Source organism: Chlamydotis macqueenii, chromosome 3 (genome assembly GCF_036417535.1).
Source record: "Chlamydotis macqueenii isolate bChlMac1 chromosome 3, bChlMac1.mat, whole genome shotgun sequence".
In the NCBI taxonomy this organism is placed as follows: Eukaryota; Metazoa; Chordata; class Aves; order Otidiformes; family Otididae; genus Chlamydotis; species Chlamydotis macqueenii.
This window is the reverse complement of record NC_141558.1, coordinates 98,460,071-98,487,746: the sequence shown is the minus strand read 5'-3', so window position 1 is coordinate 98,487,746 and position 27,676 is coordinate 98,460,071. Positions and strand designations below refer to the sequence as shown.

Sequence of the window (27,676 nt, the reverse complement as noted above, 5' to 3'; positions counted from 1 at the left end):
TCAACTATGGTATGTTAGGAATGCTGCATTCAGTTATGTGTGACACCTACAAGGGATCTGGCAGAAGCCAAAGCACTTAGTGGTTGGTTGGTTTATTTGCTCTATTTAAACAGAGGGGTGTTTTTTTTTGTTCAATGTATGGGGAGAATTGATCTAAGTAAGAAGAAAATCCAGTATTTTCCCTCTTTATCTGCACACCTCCACCTCCATCTCTCGTGAAACTGCCCATCATGAAGGAAGGACTTGCTGCCTGATAGTTAAGGCCTGACTGCTCTGTCACCTGTCTACTGTCAGAAAAACCTTACAGCACCCACTTGGAAATACGTAGGTATTCTGTAATACTATCTGTATGAATTCCCTTCCTCGTGGTTTCCACATGATGACATCAGGGTCATTTTATTCAGGCTAAAATAAACTATAAAAACTTCATAAATCAGGTTAATTCAGTTTCAAAAGTCTGAATAATATATGGCTATAAAAAGGTGAGGCAGCTCAAGCAGAAGAGGGACATGAAACACATGACTAGCTCGTCAGGAATGGAAGGAACTTCAAGAGGTCTGTGATACTTGTTACCAAAAGCAAGGTCGTCTAAACTTGAATGATTTGAGGACATGCCCATTTTTCCCAGTGATGTGCTTTTCCTATGATGAAAAGAGTGGGTTGGTTTGTTTTTCGTTAGGAAAACTGATAAAACTGATATCACTATTTAGAAGCCGCGTGCTGAGCTACTCTGAACAACTCCTGCTTGGCAGCTCACAGGGCAGTTGTAACTGTTCAAAGTTTTAGCTCTTTGACTCCCCAAATTCCTCTGTCTGCTTGTTCTCATGAACCAAACTCAATTGTTTTTTTGAGTATTTGATGGCTTATCATTTGCTTTTTTTAAGCAAATGGTGTTTGGTTAAAAGTCCAGCCCAATAAGCCGTTCATGGAACAGAAGTGGCACAAAAACCAAATATTGCTTGTGGATATAAGAAGGTGTATAGGCTTATACATATAACATGAATAATGTGCATGGTCTTATATATATATATATATAATATAAATAATGTATATATTTCTGTCCTCTGTAATACAGATGACCTGACTCCACCCTGACAGTTAAGTCTGGTTTGAGATGGATTTCAGATCATATCTCTGCTTCAGAATTTCTCAAGCAAAGTATCTTGTTGCAGTGAATAGCTGCTTTGCTGAGTAGCTTTTGACGGTCAGCTGCACAAGTAGGAATATGCAGGAAGGACAGATCATTCAAACAATAACTATACGTCTACAGCAGCTGGGAACATGAACAAAACCTTTCAGAGGGTTAGAAGGGCTCCAGGAGGGCTGACTTCAGCAAAGTAGGCAGCAAAACTGCCCTGATACTGTTGCTTTTTTCACCCATCCTTCTTTTTGGACATTAAGGTGTCAGCAGCAGCTGCTGCTGTAGCAGAGGACTTGGGGCCTTCTCATTTCTTTATTTCTAATTCAGTGAGAACAGCAAACTCGACTTGCAGGACCTCAGGTGTCCTTCTCTACTCTATCTTCTCTCTACTTTACTCATTTCACTCCAATATGTTTCCCTCTATGTGTTACCACTTTTCAAACCTATTTTTTAATATCGTGATTGGAGTTTAAGTGACTGCAGGAGCTTAGAAGTGTTTTTTTTTCTTAGAGTATTTGCTGAGTAAGTCATCCTATTTAAATCAAAACTCTAATTGTGTCAGTTTTTATTTCTCTCTTTTTCTCTTAAAAAGTCTAGGACATTTGCTTGTAAAAGATGTGCATAAATATTATTGGTAGGACTCTCATTCTAGCTATAGCAACAGAGCTCATAAAAAACTGCTGAGAGTTCCCAGAAACCTGATCAGGCTTAGGTTTTTTTTGTCCTGGTAGGGCACATCATGCTCTCTTTCCTTTTCTTGTGTGGCTCATAAGGAATGAACATGGTCATGAGTAGCTGTTACTAAGTGATGCTTAGTCCTTGCACAGCTCCTCCTGCACAAGAAGGTCTTCTGTGATTTTGTAGAAAGAGAAGGAAGCACAGGAAGCTGGTGCCGTGCACTGAACCCCATGGGGAATCAAGCAGGACGAGCTATTCTCATAGTGCCTTGTTCTGGACCACAGGCCCATGGCACAAACATAACCCTGAAGACAGTCCCTGACCCAAAAAGCCATCAATCAACAAAATGGAAGGTGGCCTGTAGATGGTAGAGAGCATTGCAAAGGGACGGTCAGGCAGTATTAATCACTATGATAGGTGGTAATGGAATTAGCTCATCAGCCTAATTATTTGCTAAAAAAACCTATGATATCATGGTGGAGAAGGGATTACTTTATGGATGTGTGTATCCTTTCCTGTTCCTTGGGATGAAATTTGTTCTCTGAGGCTATTCTGGACACTCTTGACTTCCCACACTCCATCCCCACCCCCAATTCTATGGGCTCTGCACTTGCTTTTATTCACTAGCAGAAATTCTTGCAGTAATGCATTTTATTTTCAGTAATACACCTGTGAAATATGTCACTAAGATTTATGAAGTCCTTTAGATCCTTGTGCTAGGACGGCATTTGAGTTTCTATCTTCCACTGCTTACCCTGAAGAAGAACGGATGTCGCTGCAGAATGAGTCTTCCCACATTACTGAACAATCAGTGACTTGAATTATAGAGGTATTCAAGGAGTGGAAGGTGAATCAGGGTGGCCCCACCATGAGAGGGTAAGAAATTACTCTTTCCTTGAAGAGCAGCAGTCTCAGTGAAGTGGGATAGCTGAGGTCGCTCCACAGATCAGTGGCAAAGCTGGGAAGAAGCTCAGCTCAATGGCAGTGCCTCCTCTGCTGCTTTCTGTTGCTTTTCCCACTGTACAGCATCTTCTTTTCTTACGGTATCTCTCAGTTGCAGCAAAAAAAAAGAAAACAATGTAAACATCATGCTTTTATAGTGAGTGCTATAGTTCAGTCTTTATTTCAAACAGAGCAAGTCCAGTCAGCTCGAATACTTCACAACTCTGCTGATTTTACAGAGTAAGGACTTACTTCCAGAATTAAGGGAGGCTGAGATGGTGCCCCAAAGAATTTATTTATATTTATTTTTATTCCAGTCGCTGGGAGAGGGAGGGGTAAATAAGCCTGGAGAGAGTTTTGTTTTCAAGGTCAGCGTTGCAGGAGAGTTAACCATCTGTGCATTTGTTTAATAAAGCTGCTCAGAAATGTTGGTGTTTCAGCTGTTTAAGTTCTGTTTGGAGATTAGTCTGAGCCCTTGGGTTTCTTTAAACAGTGCCCTGATAATTTCTCTGTTGCTGGAGCAGTTGCATCTGGAATGCACAGATGCAATGGCTGCTTTGAGTAGGTTCTCAAGGTCAGGCCTTGGCTGGGAGGGGATCCCAGGAAATCTGATCGCCTTCGTTTGTCAGTGGCTGGAAAATCCTATCTGCTTGCTTTCTCAGGCTCCTACCAGGCCCTGGCTTTTTAATGCGTGTGGTTCTGCATTGTCAGTGTCTGAGAATCTCAGATCTCAAAAGTCAATTATCCTGTTGCTCACCAGTGTTAAGTGGGAAGGTAGCTTTGCAGATGTGCGATGGGCCAGCCTCATTCGTTTCTGTAGAGTTTAAAATCTTACTGTGTTTCTAGATGAATGGGGAAATAAAACATCTAAATGTGACCTAATTCAAAGATCCCTCCCAGAGTTTACATGCAGTCCTAGAGTCTATTTTGAGGTGGGAATGAGGGTTATTTTTCAGTTCCTGTCTTCGGTGCTTGGAGTTTCTGATGCTAAAACTGTCTGTGTAGTCGTCTCCTTTCTGCAGCTGTTCTCACTCAGTGCAGCTCTGCTTGGGGAAGGAGGATAAAAGCACCAGAGCCTTAATAGTGGTTTTTTTCTTCCTCACTTAATAGTTTTGCCATAGGAACACCCCTCATGGATCCCATCCCTTTGTGCTGGGGGCCGTAGGCAGAACAAAAAGTCAATCCCTGCTCTAGCAAGTTTAGCATCTAAATGCAAGATGGAGGCATAAACCTCCCACAGTGAGTCCCTTTAGTTTGGGCACCTTTTGGCTGCTCAGAAGCTCTGCAAGCAGAATGTGTGCAGCAGTGTTTACTGGGTGATGTACACAGCGGAGAGCTGGGACCAGCACACTGCTAGGTGCCAGTATACTCCCTGCTCCCAGTGAGCTGCACAGGCCAGGCAATCAGCCTTGTTGCTCCTTGGAAATGAGCTGGGTCCTTGATGTTACTAAATTGTCATCTTCTGGGGTTTTTTTTGTTTTTTTTTTCCCTCAAGATTTTATAGCTTTTTAGGTAGCAGCACCAATGCATAATTAGCAATTGCATTGTGTGGGTTGCATCCTTTCTAAGGATGGTATTGAAGAGCAAAAGGAAAGACCTTTGCAGATGTTAGCAGTGATTTCCAGCCCGGCAGAAGGACAGCATGGAAAGATGCAAACATGGCCTTGTCTGGCATCAGTGGTGGAATGCCTGGCTTCACAGGGCACATGCAGGCGGGAATCAGTGTACTGAAAAGGTACAGGAAGAGCTCAACAGGGAGGACTAAACCCCAAAGGCCTGTGTTTGTTTTCCAGCCCCACTTCCATTGGGTGCTGCAAAAAGAGGAACTGGCAGAAGGCTGACATGGCCAAGCACAGTGATCTCTGAGGATGGGATGTCACTGTTGTTGCATACTGTATCAAGATATGTGTAAGCAAGGCCAAAAGAAAGAAGGATGATTGCAGTAATTGAGAGGAGAGCCAGGCAGCTCTTAAGTGCTTGAAAGAATAGGAAATGCTTTATCATGGAGGTGTTACAGATAGTGAATCTGCCTGACATAATGTGGCTGGCCTAGGTGAAGCTACAGAGATAGATCTGCGTTTGGTGATCCACAAGTTGTTGATCCACCATACAATTACGATGCCGTAGTGTCCTCAGTTATAAAGAAATCACATGGAAGAGGGATATCATGGGAAGGAAAAGAAAGAGCTTTATTTTAAGCTACATTGGGCTTGCATTATCAACTCTACCAAAATCTTTCTGCCAGTCTTGGAAAGATCTTGTTAGAAACTTTGAAGAATGTGTGCAGACAAAACAGGGACGTGCCAGTCCTCAGCACAAAGACGTTACCTGAATCTGTGTGTAAGTGCAGATTGAAATAATTCAAAATAGGAGGCAGAGGTTGAAGAGAGGAGAACCAAGGAAAGAGCTTTGTAGGGAACCCCAAAGGCTAGCTGGGAACAGGTTGGGAAAGCTGCATATCCCTTGCATGGGGTGCCGACAGCTGCTGAGGAAGAGCTAAACCTAAGAGCTGGCTGAGAAGAGGGCATTAAAGCAGGGGGGAATATGGGCTGCAGAAGGCTTGGGGTGGGACTGGACGGGAGGGTCTCCCAACAGCGATGGTAACAGCAGCAGTTAGAGATGAGGTTTAGGATGACAGGGGAAGACAGAGTCAGGCAGGATCTAGAGAGCGGTGCTAGGAATGAGCAGTTGAGTATTTGGCTGTGAAGTCTACAGAAAAATGAAGTAGTTTTTTTGATAGCTATTCAGGAACCAAAAAGTATGACAGTCCCATTTTTTTTGTTGTTCTGCTTTTCTAACTGTGTCATCTAAAACCTTGTCTTCTGTTTTGTCGTTGTTTAGGGTCTGCCCTTTGTGAGATATTTTGCACAATGTAGCCTTCAAAATCTCCCTACTGTTTCTTGCTACCGCTGCCCTTTTTTTTTTTTTCTTTCCAAATGTCATCTATTTCATTTGAGAATGGTACCTTGGGGTGTTTCAATTATATATGAATGTGGAGCATTTGGGATGAGCTATTCACAAGTGCTTTCAATTTGCCATTTGAGCTTTGAATATGAGCAGAATCACCAATATTTTAATTTCTAGGGCACTCTTAAATGTGCAGTCAAGATGCAGCTTTTGTTCCTAAATGCTTGGTTTTTACCCTGTTTCTAGTGAGACCTTACAAACCTTCCACATGAATTTTCTATAGAGTAAATGGCAAGCACAGAACAAGGAAATTCCTGTTGGCTTGTAGCATGGATGTCTACTGTAAAGTCTTCCTTCCTCTGATAGCACTCTCTCTAGCAGTCTGTGTCTGAGGCTGAACATACTTGGTTTGAGTTTCTGAACGACAGGTGATTGGGTTGCCTCTCTTCTGTCAACATGTGAAATGTCCTTCTCAGAAATCCTGATACTGCCTCTGTGTAGGGAAATGGTCTTTCCAGAACAGTTTGTACTGTTCTTCATGATTTGGAAGAGCTCAGCACCATCTTCACCCATGTCCCTCTGGCATTCAGGTGTGTTGATTGATACCTACTTCTGCATTTGTGATGGGAGGAGGCAGAAGCAATTGTAGGTGGAAGGAAACATGAGCCAGAGACTGTGAAGGTCTTTTCTTACTGTCAGTCTTTAAAGGGGAAGAGACTGTTAGGGTGCTACATGGAGACTGAAGCAGAAGAGAGGAGCGTTTGAGGGATGAGTTAAATGGTGTGAGAAGAGAGTGCTGGTATTGTGCACACAGGATTAAAATATGTTGGCTTAAAAGTGTCTGGTGCAGTAGGGCTGCACTAGATAGAAAGATGGCAGAATTGAAAGTGTAGCTGTTCTGATAAGAAAAGAAGAATTGAGGGATGACTAGAGAGTGCTCCTTCTCTGTCTCAGCATCGCAAAGACCTTCAGCCTGTAGTTGCCTCCTAAAACAAATGATGTTGCATCTGTAGAAGTTATCCCATTTGGTGCTGTAGGTTAAATGGGTCAGTAGCCACTAGAAAAAGATACACAGTAAAAGTGATCTCTGTGGATACTCAAGAAGCATTGCTTTGACTGTCACCCGCAGAAGCAGAGGATGTTGCTGCCAACATCTCCATCTGTTGTCCAGCGGCAGCTGTCAGGCCTGTGCTTCTGATGACATTTTGCTGCTGGAGCACATGGAAAGGGCACAAAGCTCTAATGCTGTCACGGGGCAAACCAGAAGCTCTGGCAGATAGTTTAACAAACATTCTTGGGAAGCAGCTCCTGACTGTGCCTGTGAAAGTCTTGCAGCCAATTTCTGGCGACTCTGCTTTTTCTGCAGACTGCTAACTGTTAAATACCACTTCTAATGCATTACAGAGCAGGGAGGAAGGCTGTGGGCTCCTGTAGGCAGGATCTTACTGATTTGAGGTAGAATTAAATAAGCTGGAGGAGAGGACAGAGAGAGGGGAAAAGAAAGGCTATGTGGGATCGTGGGCACTTGCAAGGATATTTGAAGCTCAGCCTTTGCCAGTTGTCTGTACCCAGCTGCTGTTTCACAGCAGCCTTAATGCCTTCCAACATGATGCTGCCGTCACCCATCTTCTCAACAGAGCTGAGCATGATAAAGCTTTGAATTAGGCTTCTCCAAACCAGGAAAAACTGTGCCAAGAATAAAGGCTGTGCTTGGGTAGGCAGGAGAATGTCCAAGAAGAAAAAAGCGGGAGATATTTAACATTTGGAGGAGGAGGTAGGGTTCAGCAGCGAGTATGAATGTTTTGGTAAAGGGCACTGGGAAGGTGAACAGAGCAAGAGTGGGGTGAGAATCACAAAGTGGCCATTGCAAGAACCCTCAAGACGGAGGGGAGTGCAGAGGGAGGGTGCCAGGTGCACAGGGAACTCTGCTAACAAAACCTACAGAGTATGTAGCATCCTAGTAGGGAAACAGTGATCTCTCAGTAGCAGTTGCATGGTGGGCATGGGCTTTAAAGTAGCTGCTTGCAGACCCAAACTGGCCTGTGGTGAGTGACCAGTCAGCTCAGCAGCACGGTGTCCCATCTCTTGGGGGCTACTGCATGGGGAACGTGAAGTGAGCATGCAACCAAAGAGACTCTTGGTTGACTTACTGCAATAGGGGAGGGGAGGTGTAGGACACTTTCCTAGACTTAGATGTTCCTGCTTTCAGCTCAACTGCTAATCCAAGGTCAAAACTAATCTGTCTGCATCTTCTGTCTCTGCTGCCTTGTCTGTAGATTTTAAGGGCTTGATGTGTGGTCTCTGTGCTGACATACTAGTAACCTAATCTTAATTTCAATGCCAATAATAATGAAATGTCTTTGCTGTAAGTTTGGAACAATTTGACCCTTTTATGCATTCCACTGTTAAGCTGCTCGCTCTCTTGAGCCCTGATTAAGAACCTAAATGACTTAGTGTAATTAGCTAGTCCTCAGCCTTAGCATTGGGGAAAGCACAAATTTGACAGCTTTCAAAAATGAGTGGAGCATGGTCAGGGAATCTACAAACATTCTTGCCTTTGTCCTCATATGGAAATTGTTTCTATCAAAAAAAAAAGGGATTTTAAAAAAATATAAATAATGTATATTAAAACTTCCTTTTAATATGTGCTGTACTTCTTTTTGGAATTAGCACATATTCATCCTTGCACCAAATTTGTTCTTTTGCACATCAGTTACTTCAAAACACAAATTATGTCTCATTTTTCAGAGATTTCATACATAGCACACTCCTCTGGGGTCTGCTCCACAATGTATGAATTGCTAGGGAATATTACATTAATATGTCTAGAATACCAGTGCTGGGAGAAACACCATCTAAAATAGGGACTAGCTGTTTAATTGAATTTTGTTCCTCTCTAAGATCATTGAGATATAAATTGCTGTGAGCACTATTGCAAACGTGAGCATTTTTGTTCTCTGAGCATTGTAATGTACCTCCTTTTTGAAGGAGAGTGTTGGTAAGAGAAACAGGTGCATATACAGGAAAGCAATGCTGTATGTTCTGGATGGTTGTGGTCTCAAGCAAGTTTAGCAAAAGTTTGTTGTGGATACATCACTGTAACAAACAAGGCAACATTCCTTTTCCTTGCCCCTGAATACTGAGCAAATTTCAGGTTTTTCTCTTCTGACAGGTAAAATTTTCTGGAATTTCTAAAAGATTTGAGTATTTCGGAGACAAAGTAACAAAGGCAGGCCTGGGCATTTTTTTTTCAGAAAATGTGCACTTGTGTGTGCTCTTAAATCTTTGCAAGTTCCATGGTGTTACAGTACTGTTGGAGTGACCGAGCAGAGTGGCTGCTGCTTCTCATTTCTCTTTCCAGCAGATTATTTCTGCTGACTTTGAGAACAAGATGAAGGTCAGATGCCTAGTTGATTTTAATAGGTGCTCAACATTGGTGAAAGTTATGCTTGTAAAATACTGTCAGTGAAATAAAATTGAAGGCTTATGTACCAAGGATGGGTTGTGTGCTTTCTCCCTCTGCATGACAATGCAGAAGACTCCTCTTGTAGAGGGATCACTTGTAGGAATGAAGGCATAATTTTGCTTCAGTGCTCTTTCAGTTGATGAGTATACTGGCTGGACTGTGTTTGGTTCATTATAGTCACCTTACTAAGAGATAAATGTCCCTGCGCTCTAACACAAACATGCGTGTCCACCTACAGATGATGGTGACGGCTCTCTTGAAATGCGTAGCGTTGTGGGCTGCACGGTAGCAGGCTACACCCTAAACTACTGCAGCCTGCTCCAAATGAGCCAGACATTTCCCCATTAACAGCCGCATATTGCGCTGTAGCCTGGTTCCTGGTTCACTCTGTTTTGGTAGGTTGTTTCCAAATAATAATGTAAGTAAAGAATTAGCGCTCTGCCCGGAGAGTTTGATGAGGATGTTCTGGTTGGTTGGGTATGTGTGTTGCTGGCTTCTCTCATTTGCAGGGGTGCACATGCCCTTGCGTCACAGCCTAATGGTTGCTGCCAACAGAAATAAATCTGAACGTTACTGCAGGGAAGCTAATGGGCCATTTCCTTCTGGTCATCTTGTAGGGGCCTTTTTTGGAACTGAGGTTCCCATGCTCTCCTTTTGCTGGCAGCACTGAAGCCTATGCAGATTCAGAACAACACATAATCTCAGTTATGACCGGAGTCTTTTCCTGCCAAGCAAACAATCTTCACACTGCACAATAGTGACAAGAACCTCAGGAAGCCCTTAAGCTAAGGCGAAGGACGCTGTGTTTATTGGTAGCTGTGCCAGCTAACCTTAGGTGGTTTTAAAGCAATAGCCCCTTGAAAGGGATTTTAGATTAACTAGCAGTTTATAAAAAGTATCTGCTACCTTGATTCTCAGCTTGTTTCCAGTTGAGCTGAGCAGGTATGTTAGCAATTGCATCTGCTCCCTCTGGATTCCATATAACCTTCTGATGTTTCTTACCATTTCTCATTTAAGATTTATGTCCATCTCAAGGAAGGGAGTGGTGCTGATGGGCTGGATGCTTTGAAGAACAAACCGCAGCTTCACAGTATGGTGGCCAAAAGCCTTTGTCAGAATGCCTCTGGGAAGAACTACATCATCTTCACTGGCCCAAGCATTACCAGCCTGAATCTCTTTGAAGAATTTGAGAAGCAAGGTGTGTATCGGGTGACTCACTGCATTTTAATGATTAACAGACCTAGGGGCCTCCTGCCACTGAGTTAAAAAAACTCCCAAAAGGCTTTACTGATATTTCAGTTCCTTGTGTGTATAAATTGGTCATCTCTGGTAAAAGTTCTCATTCATGCAAAGGTACTATACAGAGGACTTTCTAAGTTGTTATTTAAATTTTCCTCTTTAAATCTTCTTAAAGTTCAAAATGGGGATGTAAAAACATTTTAAATAAGGTTATTTAAAGCCTGTACTTTTGTTGTTTGCCTTAGAAATGTGAGGTCTAATCTCCTATATGGCCTGAGGGACTTTTCAAGGGATTTCCTAGCTGCCTGTGATTCTTCTGTTCCCATTGTGGAAGACTAGGGATGGTATGAATCCTTAAAGGTGTGCCTTAGAAGTCCTTGCTGGATTAATGCCTGTTAAAGGTGTGACTTCTCTAGATGACATTTTACGCTATTGCAAAAGCCCTAGCAAAGTTTGCTTTTTTGTGCTGGTATCAACATGCCTGGTAGGACAGTTTTTAGTTTTGAAAGCATAATAAAGTCTGCATTAGCAAAAGCACACTTGCCAGCAAAATGTCCGTCCATACAGCTCTCCCAGGCAGCTTCTTGCTAGTGTAGAGAATAATCCCAGGTCATCCTCTCTGTGAAATGTCCCCTCACCTTGAGTGTGGAAAAGCCATGTGTTACTTTGCTTTCAGAAATGCTGAGGACTTGTGACTCCCCTTAAATTACAGGCTCCTGCACTCTTGACAGTCAGTTATAAGTCATCTCAGTGTAACTCTTGGCTCGTTATTCAGTCAGCATGGCCTTTCAGAGTCGGTGTGGAGGGTAGAATAGATCCTTTGTAGCAGTAGGACTGGAGGCTGCCATTATGCATCACATACGAGGAGGCTACGGGGTCGCTTCCCTCTTCAGTACACCACTGACAACTGAGCTTTGCTTTTGGCATGTTTTTTTGGCATTGCAGAAAATTAAACCCACTTAGAGCATTATATTAATGAAATGTGGCCCAAAGCAGGGGGAAAGACTGGGAATTGAGACAATTTCTTGATTCTGATTTACAAGGAGAGTGTCAGGGAGCTGCACCAGTGCTGGAGTTCAGCAGTTTGGACTGCGCTGGCACGAGGGCTGTCTCTTTTGAGCTCCATGCAGGACTTTGCTCCTACGTTATTTTAGGCAAGCTGGAAACTCACAGAGTCCAGTGGAATACCACCATATTCTCACAAAAGAGTCATGGTTTCCCAAATGCAGTAAACAGCCAAATGGGAAAGAAGTCAAGCATACTTATTGTGCACTGGAGTTTTTCCTCTCAGCAGAGACTGTTCTTTACTAAATGTCTCTTCTCATAAGAGAATCATAAGCATTACCTTTTTAAGACTACCAAAGCAACAATGCACATATGGGTTCAAAAAATGTAGAGGATAACCCACATACTCCTAGTATCTGAGATTTGCCAGGTTTAAATAGAAAGACTGACAGACAAAAACTTGACTGCTGAGTCACACTGTTTATACTCAGCTGGGGAAGGATAAAGACAATATGGCATGAACCAGTTGGTCCATAGTCCTGGTGAAAAAGATGCATGGCTCCTAAACCAGCTGAGTGTTTATTACTTACAGATAATTCAAATTGTTGACAAGAGTGAATTATTCACGGGCTTTACACTGATCAGATAGTTCAAATTAACAGTTTCTAGTAGGTAGCAAATTCAGTAATGTCTTTTTGAAGCATGCAATTTTGACTTCCTATCTGATCAAACATGCTGATGCTATACTGAGATTTCAGTTTGGTTTGTGATTTGTTATATGGCTTAACGAGACTGCTGCTTCCAAAATTAAATTTCTGATCTGGTACACGCTATCACCTTCCTAGGGGTGAAGCTATGGAATGGGGAGGGAGTGGACACTGAGACAGCAGGTTTATTGGCTTTGCAAATAGCATGGCACTCCTATATAAAGAAGGGAGAAGGTGAAAGTGTTTCTGTTTAATAAGGACATGGGATTGTCAACATTTGCCGTGGGACAGTAGGGGCTACCTCACAGGTTTGGCAGGGGAATGTTGAACTGGAAAAATTTTTTTACAGTGAGGGTGGTGGAACACTGGACAGGTTGCCCAGAGAGGTGGTGGATGCCCCATCCCTGGAAATGTTCAAGGCCAGGTTGGATGGAGCTCTGAGCAACCTGATGTGGTTGGAGATGTCTCTGCTTCTTGCAGGGGGGTTGGACTAGGTGGCCTTTGAAGGTCCCTTCCAACCCAAACTATTATATGATTATGAGACTCTGGAGAGGTGAGATGCTAGAAATGTCAAGCAGTGGCAAAGTCAGTAAGAGCGCTGGAGGAGATGATGTTTACTGACTCTACTGCAAAGCAGCTAATGTATTGCCAGCACCTGCTGGGATCCTACTGCATTGGCAGGACATTTGGGGAGAGGCAAACAGAGAAGCCTGGACTCAGCAGAGACATCTCTCCTCGTGTATCACACAGTCATCCTCAGCAATGACCTTAATGCTTTTTTGGTATGTGGCCAACTAAATCTGAATAGGGCCACACCATGACCAAGAAGTGTCACAAAAGCCCATTGAAGAGCATCTGTGCTCAGGTGCCTGTGACACTTCAAGACCCGTTCTTAAACTGACAAATTTTCTTTTCTTGGTCAAGAAAATTTAGTTTCTGGGCTAGAACAGGATCAGTGTTGGAAAGATTACATTAAGAACTGAAAACAAAAAGAAATTGGTATTGATCTTAACTGCTTTATGTTGTTTGGGTTTTTCTGTAACTATTAACAGAGAAAAAGGAGGGGAGATTTAAATAAGCTAATGCTTAGAAACTATGAACTTTTTGGGATGTTAAACTGCCATTTAAGGGAGCTAAAGGAAATCCTGGAAAAATGTAGAAAGAGGCACCCACCAAAAATGTATTCGTTCCTCTCAGAATTCTTGGTGAAAAGGACCTGGGGATCTTGGTAGCCAGCAAGTTGAACATGAGTTAGCAGTGTGCCTTGGCAGCAAAGATGATCAACGCTATCCTGGGCTGTGTTAGCAGGAGTGTAGCCTGTAAATTGAGAGGGGTGATTATTGCCTCCTACTTGCCATGTGTACTGCCTCCTGTTCATCACAATTTTGGACAACACCAACACCCTCTCCCTGCCCAGTACAGGAAATGTATCTATAAGCTGGAATAAGTTCAGCAGAGGACCACCAACCTGACAGGGGCTGCACTATGTGCTCCGCTATGGGGAGGGAACAGCGCTTGTTCAGCCTAAGAAGAGAAGGCTTTGGGGGGACCCAACGGCAGCCTTATGCTACCCTGAGGAGCTTATTGAGAGAATGGAGCTGGCTCTTCATGGTGATACATTGTGGAAGGATGAAAAACAACAGACATAAGCTGAAGCAGAAGAAGTTCAGATTAGATGTAAGATTTTTCCTGGAGACAGTGGAGCAGGATGCCCAGACAGGTTGTGCAGTCTCTGTCCTTGGAGGTTTTCAAGCCCAGACAAGATAAAGCCCTGAGCAGTGCTGTCTGACCTCAGAGCTGACCCTGCTCTAAGCAGGGGGTGGGACTAGAGACCTCCCAAGTTGCCTTCCAACCTGAATTATACTTCAGTACATAGGGTTCTGGGATCCTCCGAAGACTTTTGTGGAACCTTAACTATCATTTGCTTTTCCTAACCCTAGCCCTCAGATATGTTACTGCAAAAACCGCAGTGTTCTTTATTGAAAGCCTGCTGTGTAACACCTTCACTGTACCACTGGAGAGAATATGTGCCTGGTAATATAAAGGGATAGCAATGAACATAATTCCAAGATCTTTGAAGATAGCAAGAGCTGAGAAAACTTCAGAAAATAAGACAGGGTACTTCAATATTTTTCAAAATAAAAAACCTGAATAGACCTCTTTTTTTTTTTTTTTTTTTTTTATTTTTCGGGGGACATACAAAGCATTTCTTTCTCTAGCCTCTGAATAGAACTGGAAGCCTGCACTGAACTGTCCTGAATTCTCTGTTCTGCGAGCAGAGCGAGCTGTCATTGTTATTTGCTGCGACATTCATTCATTCATAGTGCACATCTCTTTTTTTCCCCCTCTAAGCATTAATGTTCTCCCTTACAGAGGACAGCACCTCCTGAAACCCTCTGTTCCATGCTTCTCTTAAACATATGATCCCCAAAACTCCCTTTTGCACTTTCTGAACCAGAAGGAGCAGCTGGCTCTGTCCTGCAGAGAGGCTGGGGCTGGCAAAGCTGCAGGAGTTGCCAGCCTGGGTGACCATGGCACTCTCACAAGCTCTGCAGGGTCCTGCAGCTCCAGCACATGGACTAAAGCAAGCTCTCATCTCCTCCACAACAGGCCCCCCAGTTGCCCTAGCTCTGACTTGACCCGGCATTGCACGCAGAATAAATTATTTCAGATGTATATTTTTCCCTGAACTAGCTGGAGCCTGGCTGCCTTTGCCAATGGTGCTAAGGGAGATGTGGTGAAATGGGCTTCAGCACAAGCTCTCTGGAGCATGGAGACCTTGGGAATGAATCTTGGGTGACTACACCACACTTCCTCATCTTTGCTAAGCTTAGGTGTATGAATTTATATTGCAGTGACAGTTTAAGAAGGCCAGAGGAGGACAGCCTGTCTCCAGTGACTCCTGTGTATGTGGCAAACACCTGTTGTGATTCTGATTTAATTACACACAAAAACTTCACTGAGCCAGATGGGCATAATTTTTATTGCTTCTATAGCTGTAGTAACTGGGTGGTTTTAAAAAACTCTACAGATTAAGGGTGTCATCCATGATGAGAGACACTAGTAAATCTGCAGAAGCGCTGAGGTTTTCTAGGCTGTACAGCAGGAAGCTTGCACAGTGTGTTTCTGGGAGAGGAAGTGGTTCCCATTATTCTGTGTGAGGAGTGAAACATCTGCTGGAAGTTTTCTGCAGGCATATTGCCTGAGCTAAAGGAAAGGCTACAATTAATTATTATGGGACCTCAGAGATGGTTGTTGCTATTTTGAAGCAGTTGCACAATAATGTAGTTGTTAGCTTGGTTTCATACCATTGAGGTCTCCTGGAGGGAGTAAGTATCACCCTTCAGTGACTCATAAACTTTAGGCAGCTAAGGAAATTCTTAGACTTGCTTGTTATCAGAGCAGGAAGATCTGAATGTTGGCTGGAAGAAAGCTCTCTAAAAGTTTGCTGTGTTAATGCCAAAGGTTGCAGGTACCTGACCTACACTGTTCTTGTACCTGTTAGCAAGACAAGAAATTAAAAAAAAAAAACAAAACCCAAAATCCTTCCACTGGAGGTGCAGTTCCTCCCATATTGATTGTAAGCTTTTGCCATCAGGCTTTTCTCATTGCCTTTTGTTGAAGGAACGTAGGGATTTCCCGGGACTGATTCATTCATTAGAAATAACCAGTGGAGTGCACGTTTCCTCCTTCAGAATGAAGTTGCCCCATTGCTGTGTTGGTTGACCTTCTTCTGATAGGAGTGTCTTAAATTTCTGATGGAAGACCCTTAGTGCCTTGTAGACCTGCCCACAGCAACTGGACCAATTAATGAGTATTGGCAATTATTCTATTAGTATTCCTGTAGTATCTGTGAGCTGTTGAGGGGATGCTCAGCATGCCAGGTGCCATATGAACCGACGACAAAGGCTGCACCTGCACTCAAGAGCTTAGGTCATTCCAGAAAGACAGAGGCAGAAGAGCCATATAAAGAGAAACCCAAGAACAGAGGTAATATGCTCAGGGGAAGCCAGACACTCCAGTCTGACTTAGCATTTCTCCTGTAAAGAGATCCAGTTATCCAATGTGCAAAATACAGGACGATGAAAAATTTGATCGAGCGGACTTAGCTGACAGATGAGCTTTAAACTACCACACGCCTCAGCTGCCATATGAAAGATGTGCACAGATGTCCCCTGCTTCCATGCCCATTGTTTTTTTCCACTCAGGTGGGTTAATGCAAAACAAGGGACACTGAGGAAATTTCCAGCCAAGGTTTCCCTGAGTTCAGTTAATTGGATCGAGAAGATCTGCTTCTCTTGGACTAGCAGAAACAAGCTGCTATTATTTCACAGCCTAATGACAAATCCAAGCATTGTCATTATTAATATTGTTTCCAAACCTTGTTTATGACCACCTGGCTTCATTGAAACATGTTTTGTGGTGTTAGGTTTTGTTCATTGCTTCTTCACATATGAAAAGGCCAGGAAGCTGTGAGCGGCAGCATGCGTCGCCTGTGGAGCCTCTGATGTCTGTGCAGGACAGGATCAGTGCTCACTCAACTAGAGCGCTATTTAGTTTATCTCCTTTCCCTAAAATTCATTTTCATTGAACTTGTATTTCCATCTTCTCCATCCTTCTGGCACATGCATTTTTTAAAATCAGCCAGTGGTTTCAGTGATTCTTCATTGCTTAAGCAACATTTCCTTGACAAACCAGATGATGCAGGTTCAAGGAGCAGTGAGCTGAAAATCAAGAACTGGGCAGCACAGTGAAGCAGTAGATTAAACTAGAGTTTGTCAGCTACCTCTGTTGTGATTAAAACATCATGGGAGTCATGAAAGAGAATTTATTTCAGTTGACATCTAAGATGCTGTAGCTTTCCCTATCTCCCTGCTCCCCTCCAATTTCTTCTCTTAGTTAAACATCAAAGACTCTCTTGGATTGTAAACTCTGATTTGTTTCACAATGCTTATCACTGCTTGTTTTTTTTTTTTTTTAGTCCAATTTTAAACATATTGTGAAGACTATTACACAGATCATAGATGTTATTGTTGGAAAGAGACTCTGAATTCTTCTCCTGATCATTTCATCATGACTGTGCAGGAGGTGTCAATACATTTCATCAAGAGACAAGGCTTTCTGTGCTTGTCTCTGTTTCCAGAGAAATTAATATAGGACACAAGTCTTAGGTGTTACAGAAGGCGGCCAGTTGGCTAGCCTATCTGCTGGACTGGAAAGTTGTAGGACAAGCTGTTTCTTTAGTCAGGTCATTCAGACTTGCTCCACTCCTCTTGCTTTCTGTGTCCATGGCTTGTTGATTGGGAATGTTCTGTTCATGTGCAGAGATTTACTGCTGTGGGTTGCTGAGCGCCAGGAAGAGTGACTGCACAGGCCTACCTCCATCCATGCTGAACAACCCTGAAACTCCCCCGTCCAGAGGACAGTACAGAATAAGAATGAAGGGAAACATGTCCTTGATCTGCTGGTACAATAAAGGGCACTTTCGTTTTCTGACCAACGCCTATTCACCGGTTCAACAAGGTAAGCAATATTCCTGCTGCTCAGCTGGGAAGTCCACATTCTTTATATGAGAAGGCAAGATGAATAATTAGCCTGAACAAAGAGCTTGATCATAACATCCTAGATAAACACTAGTAGGAGTGATGACTTCCCTTTTGTGGTTTCCTACAGCTATTCTGTTTTCCCCATACAAAGGTTAAAAGCCTACTGCTAATGCAACCTCCTTTGCCTGAGGTGGTGGAGGCAGTAGCCTTTTAGGTACAAAGATTATATCTCTGCTGATGGTCGGAGGAGGGAAGAGGGTTGTTGTGTAACGCTGTTCTAGCCCCAGTTGCAAAGCATCTTGTAGGATTGCTGCTACAGAAAAACTAATAAGCGTCATGATGTACTTAGAACTCTGAGCAGATCCTACAATTAATTATTTATCTTATCCAGTAAAAACTTAGTCACAAACAAATGTCTTTTTGCCAGAAGTAAATATGATTAAGGCTTCCTGTTGTATGTTAAATTGATTTTAGCAGCTGATGAAAACAAACAAAACCAGATAACTTGGATAGTTCAAATAATTGCAAAGAGCTGCTTGATACTGTAATATTTTCCTTTTACAAAGCACATAGATGTTTTTAAGAAGGTTTGAAAACTTTTGTAAGATGCAATATGATTAGCTAATTCTTTCAAATTCATCTTTCAGTGAAAATGTTGCTTCCATTTCTCTTCATTTTTATTATTCAGAATTATGTATAACTACCTGAGATAAATAAGAATAACCTAAACCTTTGAATGTAAAGACACCAATCCAAAGGTATCTTCTACACTCATCATCTGACTCCCGAGTGACTCTCAAATGTGTGTGCAGGCTACAGAAACAAAGTTAAGGCCTTGATTTACTGTGTGATAAGCTGAGAAGTTGACTTAATGTGTTGTTCAGTGCCTTGCCAGAAGCAAAATGTGGCTGATTCAGAGGAATTCTGCCAGGCACGGTAGCAGAGCAAGAATTTGGTGACTCGGATAGGCCAGTGTCTGAGCACCAACACTGCAAATATGTCTGTGAAGGAAATATTACTAGAAAAATACTCATTTTGTAAATATCGGTGTTAACTGCCCCTTATAAAAGAGAGGCCAAAGCAGACTTTGCATTGGCAGCGTCCTTTACAAGCAGCACATGGAAGTGTGAGCTGTTGTGCTTTTGATTGACCTTGGGTCTCTTTTGACGTAGACAGGATTGTAGGTTGCGTGTGCAAGGTAGTTTAAGGTCCACTGATTGGGACCTGTGCATCTGATGGTGGGCAAGACATGCCCTATACATTGGTCACTAAATGCTTGCTGGGACAGCTGACATAGTTCATGGTGAATCAGAGCAGAAGAGGCTGGCTTTTTAAAGAGTGCTGCTGCAGGGAAGAGAGTCTCTAGTGGAGAGCTGGGAACAGATGGAGACGCGGTTGGAAGACAGGAGACCAGATTGCCTGCCTCTAATTTGGCATCTCTGAAGTCAGTGCAGCAATGCTAGTTTCAACCAACTTGAAACTTGACCACCAAAGTCTCCTTTAAGGCATGTAAATAGAGAGGAGGAAGAGGAAGAGGAGGAATCTGTGCTCCTTGAGGCAAACCTATTCCACAGACCTGCTGAGCACATCCTAGATGGGAGAGGAGGTAGAGATGAAGGGGAATAAAACCCACACAAGGGTAGCTGGATAGAGACTGGTGCCAGTGGGATCATCTGACATTGCATGGTACGTGATTGCACTTGGTTGAGCATAAATGTTGATGGGGTGGAGGAGGCCATGAAGAGAAAGACCTTAAAAACAGAAGGCAAGACATGGTCAAAACAAAACTTTGGATGAGAAAAGAGGTGGATATAGCTAATAATGAGCTATTTATTGCAATTTAAAGGAAAGTCTAGAAGGTAAATCTTTCCTGTACTCGGAGTGCAAATCCCACCCAAGACAGCAGCACCAGGAGGGCAGTACGCTTGTCAGAGCTGATCTATGAATACTATTCTTAGATGCAGCAGGTTATTTATTATGGATGTTTTAAACGAACCTGTCATAATGCATCATCTCAGATGCCAAAGGATGAGCCTTATTCCTTTAGTCTTGCAAAAATGTCCTTCTTACTCTGCTATCAAGTATGAAGTTTCTGCCTTAATTTCCCTTAAGCTTTAACTTTGGTTTAATTTTCCCTTGTGTTTGTATTACAAAAGTACTGAGAAACCAGTACCAAAAGAGGTTGAGACTATTGGAGTAAAAAGTTACCCTTCTTCTAAAGCAGGTGATGTATATTGTCACCTGCAGAAAAAGGAATTCCAGACACTCCACCCAGCAAGTCAGCTTCATTGGGAGCCCAACTTAAGTGCCTCTCTGCAAATGCACATAGCATTGGGAATAAACAAGAAGAGTTAGAGATGTGTGCACGCCTGCAGGGCTACGACCTTGCTGGCATCACGGAGATGTGGTGGGATGTCAGCAACCAGCTGGAGTGCATGGAGCTCTGCCTGCGGATGGATGAGGAGCTGACGGAGAGCTTATGGGTCAGGATTAAAGGGAGGGCAGGGACAGGCGATATTACAGTGGTGGTTTGCTACAGGCCACCTCACAAGGGAGACCAAAGAGACGAGGCCCTCTATAGCCAGATAGGAGCAGCTTCACCGTCACAAGCCCTGGTCCTCATGGAGGACCTCAGCCACTCCAATTTCTGTTGGAAGGACAGCACAGCAGGGCACAGGCCTGGCAGAAGGCTCCTGGAATGTGTTGATGATAACTTCCCTCTCCAAGCGAAAGAAGAGCCAACGAGGAGAGGTGCTGTGCTGGATCTTGTTCTCACCAACAAGGAGGAGCTGGTGGGGAATGTGAAGCTCAAGGGCAGCCTTGGATGCAGTGACCATGAAATGGTGGACTTCCTTAGGGCAGTGAGGAGGGGAGCAGCAAGCTTACTACCCTGGGCTTCAGAAGAGCAGACTTTGGCCTCTTCAGGGATCTGCTTGGTAGAGTACCATGGGATAAAGCCCTGTAGGGAAGAGGGGCCCAGGAAAGCTGGTTGATATTCAAGGATCACCTCCTTCAAACTCAGGAGTGATACATCCCAAATATCCAAAAGGAAGTCAGGCAAAAATGTCAAGACTGCATGGATGAACAAGGAGCTCCTGGACAAACTCAAAAACAAAAAGAAAACCTACAGAGGGTGGAAGCAAGGACAGGTAGCCTGGGAGGAATACAGAGATGTTGTCCCAGCAGCCAGGGATCAGGTTAGGAAAGCTAAAGCCCTGATAGAATTAAATCTGGTGTCAAAGGCAGCAGGAAAAGCTTCTATAGGTATATCAGGGATAAAAGAAAGACTAGGGGAAACGTGGGCCCTCTCCAGAAGAAACAGGAGACCTGCTTACCTGGGACATGGAGGAGGCTGAGGTACTCCACAACTTTTTGGCCTCATTTTTCACCCACAGGTGCTCTAGTCACACCACCCAAGTCGCAGAAGGCAAAGGCAGGGACTAAAAGAATTACCACATTCAGGGGGTTGTGCCCAAGTATGGTGAGAGTGGGGAATGGGGCCAGAGGACTCTGATGGAAATACTTTGAACATTAGACCTTGTACAGTGCCGACCATCTGCAATTCTGATGAAGAACTGTAAGAAATCTAAAAGCCATACAGCACTTGGAACACGCAGTGCCCCCTCTGTTACATTATGTTGTGAAATCTCAGTGCATGCCAAGGTGGATGCAAGTGCTAGAATTACTGAGCCTCCACTTTTAAAAAAACATTATTCTAGCTCCCAGAATCACAGATTGGCTTAGAATAAGTGTTTGAGGAAACAAACACATGTACACCTTTATCTTTCTGCTTATTTCATTTGGGGTGGTATTTCCCAAGCTTTGCTTGATGAGCATCCAACTTAAAAACTTTTTTAAAAAAGGTTAAAAAACCCCAAACAACAACAACAACCAACCAATAAACAAACAAACAAACAAAAAAGCAAAAAAACCCACCCAACCCAAAAGCTGATGCCTGTCTGCGGTGGCAGCGTCATAGCTGGCAGCCCTTCCAGCACGCAGGCAAAGGCAGGCCGTGGCGGCAGCGCAGGCGGCGTGTTTCCTGGAGTGCTGCCAGGGACCTGGAAATGGGAACACAGCGATGCTGGGGGAGGACCAGGAGGGGAAATAGCTCATCAGATGTGCCGGTGAGTCAGCTGGCTTGGGACCCCTTGCCACCAAGACCTGCAGCTAGGAAAGACCCATCTCCGGCAGTTGCCTTCCCTGGAGAGGTGGCCTATGGCTGTGAAACAAGCCTAGGAAAGGCTATAAAAATAATGTGCGTGTAAATCTATTTATATTCTCAAAACAGAGGAACGTTATGTGGAATATAATAGAAAGTGAGAGGGAGTATATGGTACCCACACAGCTGCCACCGCAAAGCATTTTAAGCATTTTTTTTTAAGAACTATGAATACAAAGCAAATTGGAAGGGAAATATAAATCCTCCGAAGGAAGAGAGGGGAAAGAGAAGAGAGTAGAGCAGGAGGAGAAAGAAGGGGATTTTTTTTTTTTTTTTTTTTTTTTTTTTTTTTTTTTTTTTTTGTCAAGCGCTGGCATCAGTAACATACTTATTTCTGACCTGCCCAGGTGAGATGGTGAGTGATCTTGCAGCGCTGATGCAGCAGGCTGGTGGTATATATTTACCTCACACTTGCCAGATTTTTGTAGGACTCATGAAAGGACCAAAAAAGCACTGTAATAAGTATGTAAAGGTAATAAAGAATTTATTTATTTAATTGGGGTTTTTCTCCCTCCCCTTGGGCTACATTTACACCCAGCTTTGGGAGGCAGAGGTGAAAGGAGAGTGTATTGACCAATTTAGAAGTGATATCATTTTGGACTTTTGAAAAATCAGACTTTAAAGACCCCACATAGATTGCTGCATGGCTGAGCTGTAACGTGACATTTAGTATCTGTCGTAAGTCTTGCTTCAAAATAGAACCTGGCAGCTAGGACAGCACAGGGGGCTCGACAGAGATAATGGATGGAATGAGACTTCCAGCTGAAGGAATGAGATGGTGAAGTCTGTAATCAAAACGTGAGGAGCATTGTAGGAATGATTGTAAAACAGTTGGGAGAAGGAAGGCAGTGAGAGTTTGAAGGCTTGAGAAATGAGAAAGGCCAGAATTGAACCTGTACTGAGGCAATTATAAGAAAGGCTGCAGTCAAGCCTGGTCTTCTCTCGACCTGGAGAAAAATAGTGTTGTGCCTGTTGCTCTTGGCCTCCATGGGTGGAGTTGAGCAAAGGATTTAATTACGAAAGACTCATTTGGGACCTTCAGAACTCAAAGCATAAAATACGTAGCACAGCTATAGAGGTGACCACAACTCATTGTGAACCAACAGAGGTTGGTTCAGACAGACACTGTCTGTCGGGGGCTACAGCAATGTGTGGTGTTTTCGGAACATATGATAAAAGTGTTTGTGTCTTTTTTCATTTCTTTTTCATTTCCACCTGAAAAATGGTCCCTCTTCTTCCCCTTCCACTTGCTTGACGTCCTACCAATGAATAAAAAAAAAAACAAACAAATTAACATCTCTGTTACAGACAACTTCCCAGTTTTGGGGCAGAAACTGTCAATAAGGTTTGTTTTATAATAAACTGTATATAGACAGCATATCTTTTAATTGCTAGACCTACTGTGTGGATTTAAAACTGTTGTGTTTCTAATTGATGCAGGAGTTATAATTAAGAGAAAAAGTGGAGAGATTCCGTGCCCATTGGCGGTTGAAGCATTTGCTGCTCACCTTAGCTATATCTGCAAATACGACGACAAATACAGCAAGTAAGTCAGAATTTGAGCATGCGTGTCTGTGTGTGTGTGTATTTCTTTCACTCCTCCTTTGTTGCTGCAATGTTTGAGGAGTTCTCCATGGTGAGCTGCAGCTGAGGGCCCAATCCTGCATTCACAGAATTAAGCTCTGACAAAACTCATGTTTCAGTCAAAGAGCAGAAGCTGACTGCACAAGGGCAAGAGCTGCATTGCTAGTGGTGTTTTGGCTCTATCAAACCATCCACCAGTCAAAAAAATTTTGAGACTTATGTTCTCAGCATCTTGTAAATTATTTTAATGAATTGTTGGGAAGATGAGCCAGCAGGCTGACATTCTTGGCCACATCAAATTGAAGGCTAAATAGAAAATTCAACAATGGTCTACCAGCCCCAGAAGTCTCAGGCTAGCTGAGCTCTCCACCCCTATCAGCCGATGGTTTTTATCTGTCCTGGTGATATTTGTGTCACCTGGAGCCAGAAGAAAAGGACATTCAGTTGTGACTGTAAAGCTGATCTTGATGAACAGGGAGAACGGAATGTAGATCTTTTGGCTCCTGAATTCCAGCTGGGGTCTTCAATGTTAGCTCTTAATGTATCAGGGAGAAACAGAAGTGAGTAAGAATAGCAGTGGTGAAGCTTGGTTGTGGGAGTAGTGATGAGGTGCAGAGGATTTCAAGAACTAAAAAACAAGGAGAGTGAAAAAGCAACAGGGATTTTCTAAGCCAGTTCTGTGCAAGGCAGCAATAATTCAGTAGAAGACATGAAAGAGGAGGAAGTGGTTGCTGGAGACCGATGCTGGGATCTGATCTGAAAGAATCAATACGAAAAAGAGGTGAGGTAGTAGATTTAAATGGTTACTGAAAAAATGAAAGTAGGAAAGTGGGAAATCTTATGACCAAAGAGCGAAAATTCTAGCAGGCCTAGAATTAGTCAGAACCTAAATATAAGGATGTCAGTCCTTTCTAGCTGTGCCTTATGGAGAGGTGCTCCACATACCAGCATTGCATGCTCTGGCTCTACCCCCACATCCTCCCACTTGCTGTTGACAGCAGCAGAAATCATTCTTTGCTCACAATAGAGACAAACAAGAGGAAAAGCATCAGCAGTCTTCCCTAAACTGTAATGTAGTGTGCCTGAAGCTTTTTTTTTAGTTACAAATTGGGGGGATTCAGACCCACAGCTCCCGTCACGTGGATGTTTGTCACAGGTAAGCTCGAGGAGTCTGTATCAGTACCTTTACTTACACGGAGCTGACAGTGTTGCTGAGGTTTTGCTTCGGAGAGCAAGGAAGTCCATTCTTTTAGACCCTGGTAGAAATTTCCAAAATTGTGCAACTTAGCTGTAAATTACTGTAAAAATACATTGTAAAAGATTTCTTTAAGATATTACTTACACTGGGTATTAAGTACTGGGCCTGCTTCCCCTTTGGGACTGCTGAATCTTTATCTGGGGTTATTTCTTACATCCCAGCTGCAAGTGTTTGGCTGAACGGTGCTTTTCTCTCCCCTTCCCTTTTGGCTTTTCAGGTATTTCATTTCTCACAAACCAAACAAGACCTGGCAACAAGTATTCTGGTTTGCCATCAGCATCGCTATAAACAATGCCTACATCCTCTACAAAATGTCAGAGGCCTACCATGTGACAAGGTATAGCCGTGCACAGTTTGGTGAAAGACTTGTAAAGGAGCTTCTGGGCTTGGAAGACACCTCACCCTCCCATTGATGCATTGTTCTTGGTGGTGTAAGCAGGGGGTGGAGGGTAAGCAGAAGAAGATACCACATGTGGAACAGCAAAGCAAGGAACTTGTGACACCACCAGTGCTGTCCTTGTCCAAAAATGCCAAGTGATGCCACTAGAGAGGTGGAAAATTTGTTCCTAGTAGCAGCTGGATGTAAACGTGTCCTGCAGAAAATGCCACTGGAAAAGCTGACACAAAATTGCATACGTGAATGCCCTGTGGAGATCTATACACCAGACTTAAATTAGTCATCATCTCAATGCTATTTGTCAAACAGGGTCATTTTGTAAAGTTCCTCTTGGGCTAAGAGCTTGTCATTAAGGTGACATAGCTCAGCAGTCTTAGGTGGGCATTACAGAAAACTCAATGTCTTACTTGGAGTTCTGGGACAAGCAACCTAAGTCTGCACCACGAGCTGTGGTGGGGCGTGCCTGCCATCCTGGAAGGCATCGCTGCTGTCCTCCCAGTGTGCTAAACGAAGCAGTTCAGATACACGAACACTGAAGCAAGCCTAGTGATAAGCAAAACCTTCACAGGCAGGCAGCCAGGAACTGAGGACCAGTTAAGACTTTTTCTTTCTGTCTTTTTTTTTTTTCTCTTTTGTTTTTATTAATGTAATGTAAGGCACTTTGATCCCAATTAGAACACTCAAAATTAGGAGAAACCAAATACATTAGTGAACTTAAAATGGAAATATGTTTACATTGATTTATTTTTTTTTTAACCAGGATGAAACATTTTATACACAAACGAACAGGGAGTGAGACTGTAAGTATTAACAGTTGAGTAAACCAGTAATACTGCCTCACATCTTAACTGCCACGGTCAGTGTACAGCTGAGAAATCGGAGCATAACTATTATATTTTTTCTTGATTTCAACTATATCTTAAGTGTTGCTTAAAAATCTAGTGTAATGGACTGTTAAGTTTTTAGGAACAACAATTTCTTTTGTAACTGTCAAGACTTCTTTTGGTCCATTTTTGAACTTCATTTGGCACACAGTTGGCAGGAAAAAAATAAGTCATAGAGCAGTGTGTTTCCCATTATCACTGCAGGGTGTTCCGTGGGAATTCTTCTTGTTAGAGAAGTCAGGGCTTGTCACAATAGTTGTAATTAAGCAAATTACATGTTTAGCAAAATAACATAGCATTGTGTCTTACAAAAAGGAAGAAGTCCAGTTGCAACCAGACCTTAAACCTCACTAAAACAGCAAACCCAAAGCACTCTCCTGTTCTGAGTAACACTGCAGAGGACAAGCATTGCCACAGGCTGGTGCCCGTGGCTGAAAAGCCACGTTTCGGTCCTGGTGGACTCTGAAGGCTGCTGAAGCTTTGGAAAACAATGATGTGAGAGAGAGGTGTGACTGAAACAGGAAGAATTGATACTGAGGTGAAATACTACCCTACCCTCTACACATTATTGATTTCTGTCCACAACTCAATCAGCAAAAACCTCTGTGTTCTAAAGGTCAGCAGAGATGGACACAAACAGAATTGTGTTAACTTACAGGGCAGAAACCATGTTGCTTAGAGGATCAGCTGGTTTTAGGTCCCCAAGTCTGAAAAGTTCTGCTGAAGAATGACTTGGGCTGATTCAAGAGGAATGGAGTGGGTGAGTGATTGATTTCTTTATCAGTCTAAACCTCACCAGGTTGTATGTGTCTATCTGGCAAGAGACAATAGAGGGTAAGCAGCATGAGTTTGAGAACTCCCCAGATCTCATCGTTATGTGATGTGCAAATGCATAGCATGTAAATCATAACAGAGGAAGAATCGATCAGAGGTTAGTGAGTTACTGACTCTCCCAAAGAGCATTCTTGGACTGACATCTTTGTTTCCACCAAAGTATTTTTTTTTCTTTTTTTTGGCGTAGACTTAGAGGCAGATCTCACCTGGCTGCAGGGAGAGTAAGGGGATGGCCAGCTCTGTGGTGGTCCTGCTCTGCCTGCCAGCTGTACAATGTACAGCAGTGGGTTTCCTAAGCATCCCTTTTAACATTTCAGTCTGCAAGGTCTACACCAAGAAATGGGGGGGAAAAAGGACAAAACCTTCTGCACTGTGGCCTCCTAGCCTCCAAAGAAGAAGGTTTGTACTGCTCTAGTCCTTGGCAATGCCAAGCTGCATAGGAGCCCAAGGGTAATTTCAAAACTTCTTGGCTCTGCAGAGAACTGAGACCACCCCTCTTCAGACTGAGTGTGTGTGGTTCTTGTCAGTCTTGTGAGGCATGAAAAACACGTGTTCGGCAACATAAACCCACAGTTTCCTTTTTTTTTTTTTAGGGAATTTCACAGAGAAACCTAAAGGCAAATGGTGTTCTTATTGCTCCCTGCTTCAGACAATGCCAGCCTGTATTGCAACAGGAAGAGTGGCTGCAAGTTTATTGTGTCCTGTAAATTTATACAGTAGGAAGAATCGGGGCAGTGAGGAAAGGTCTGGCTGAAACTTTGCTGATGGGACAGCTTGAATGAACAGTAGCTGCTGGGAGCCCAGTTTCCTCACATTCCCTTGCAATGCTGGAGCATTTGCAAGGTGCACATGCCTCCAGCAGAGAT

At 43.2% G+C, this 27,676-nt stretch overlaps 1 protein-coding gene across 2 annotated transcripts in view; it reads left to right on the top strand.

Moving 5' to 3' along the window:
- The window catches only part of PGBD5 (piggyBac transposable element derived 5), a 67,358-nt gene extending 42,155 nt beyond the window's left edge, over positions 1-25,203 (top strand). Inside the window, exons 4-7 of one of the 2 annotated variants that reach the window (XM_086745360.1) lie at positions 10,152-10,332; positions 17,411-17,608; positions 23,294-23,399; positions 24,913-25,203. In XM_086745360.1, the coding sequence (XP_086601486.1) occupies positions 10,152-10,332; positions 17,411-17,608; positions 23,294-23,399; positions 24,913-25,108 (681 nt within the window). In that variant the 3' untranslated portion in view covers positions 25,109-25,203. Of the gene's footprint in view, positions 1-10,151; positions 10,335-17,410; positions 17,609-23,293; positions 23,400-24,912 lie in introns of both variants that reach the window. The other variant, XM_086745361.1, reaches the window with a different exon arrangement.
- Positions 25,204-27,676: the final 2,473 nt, after the last annotated feature.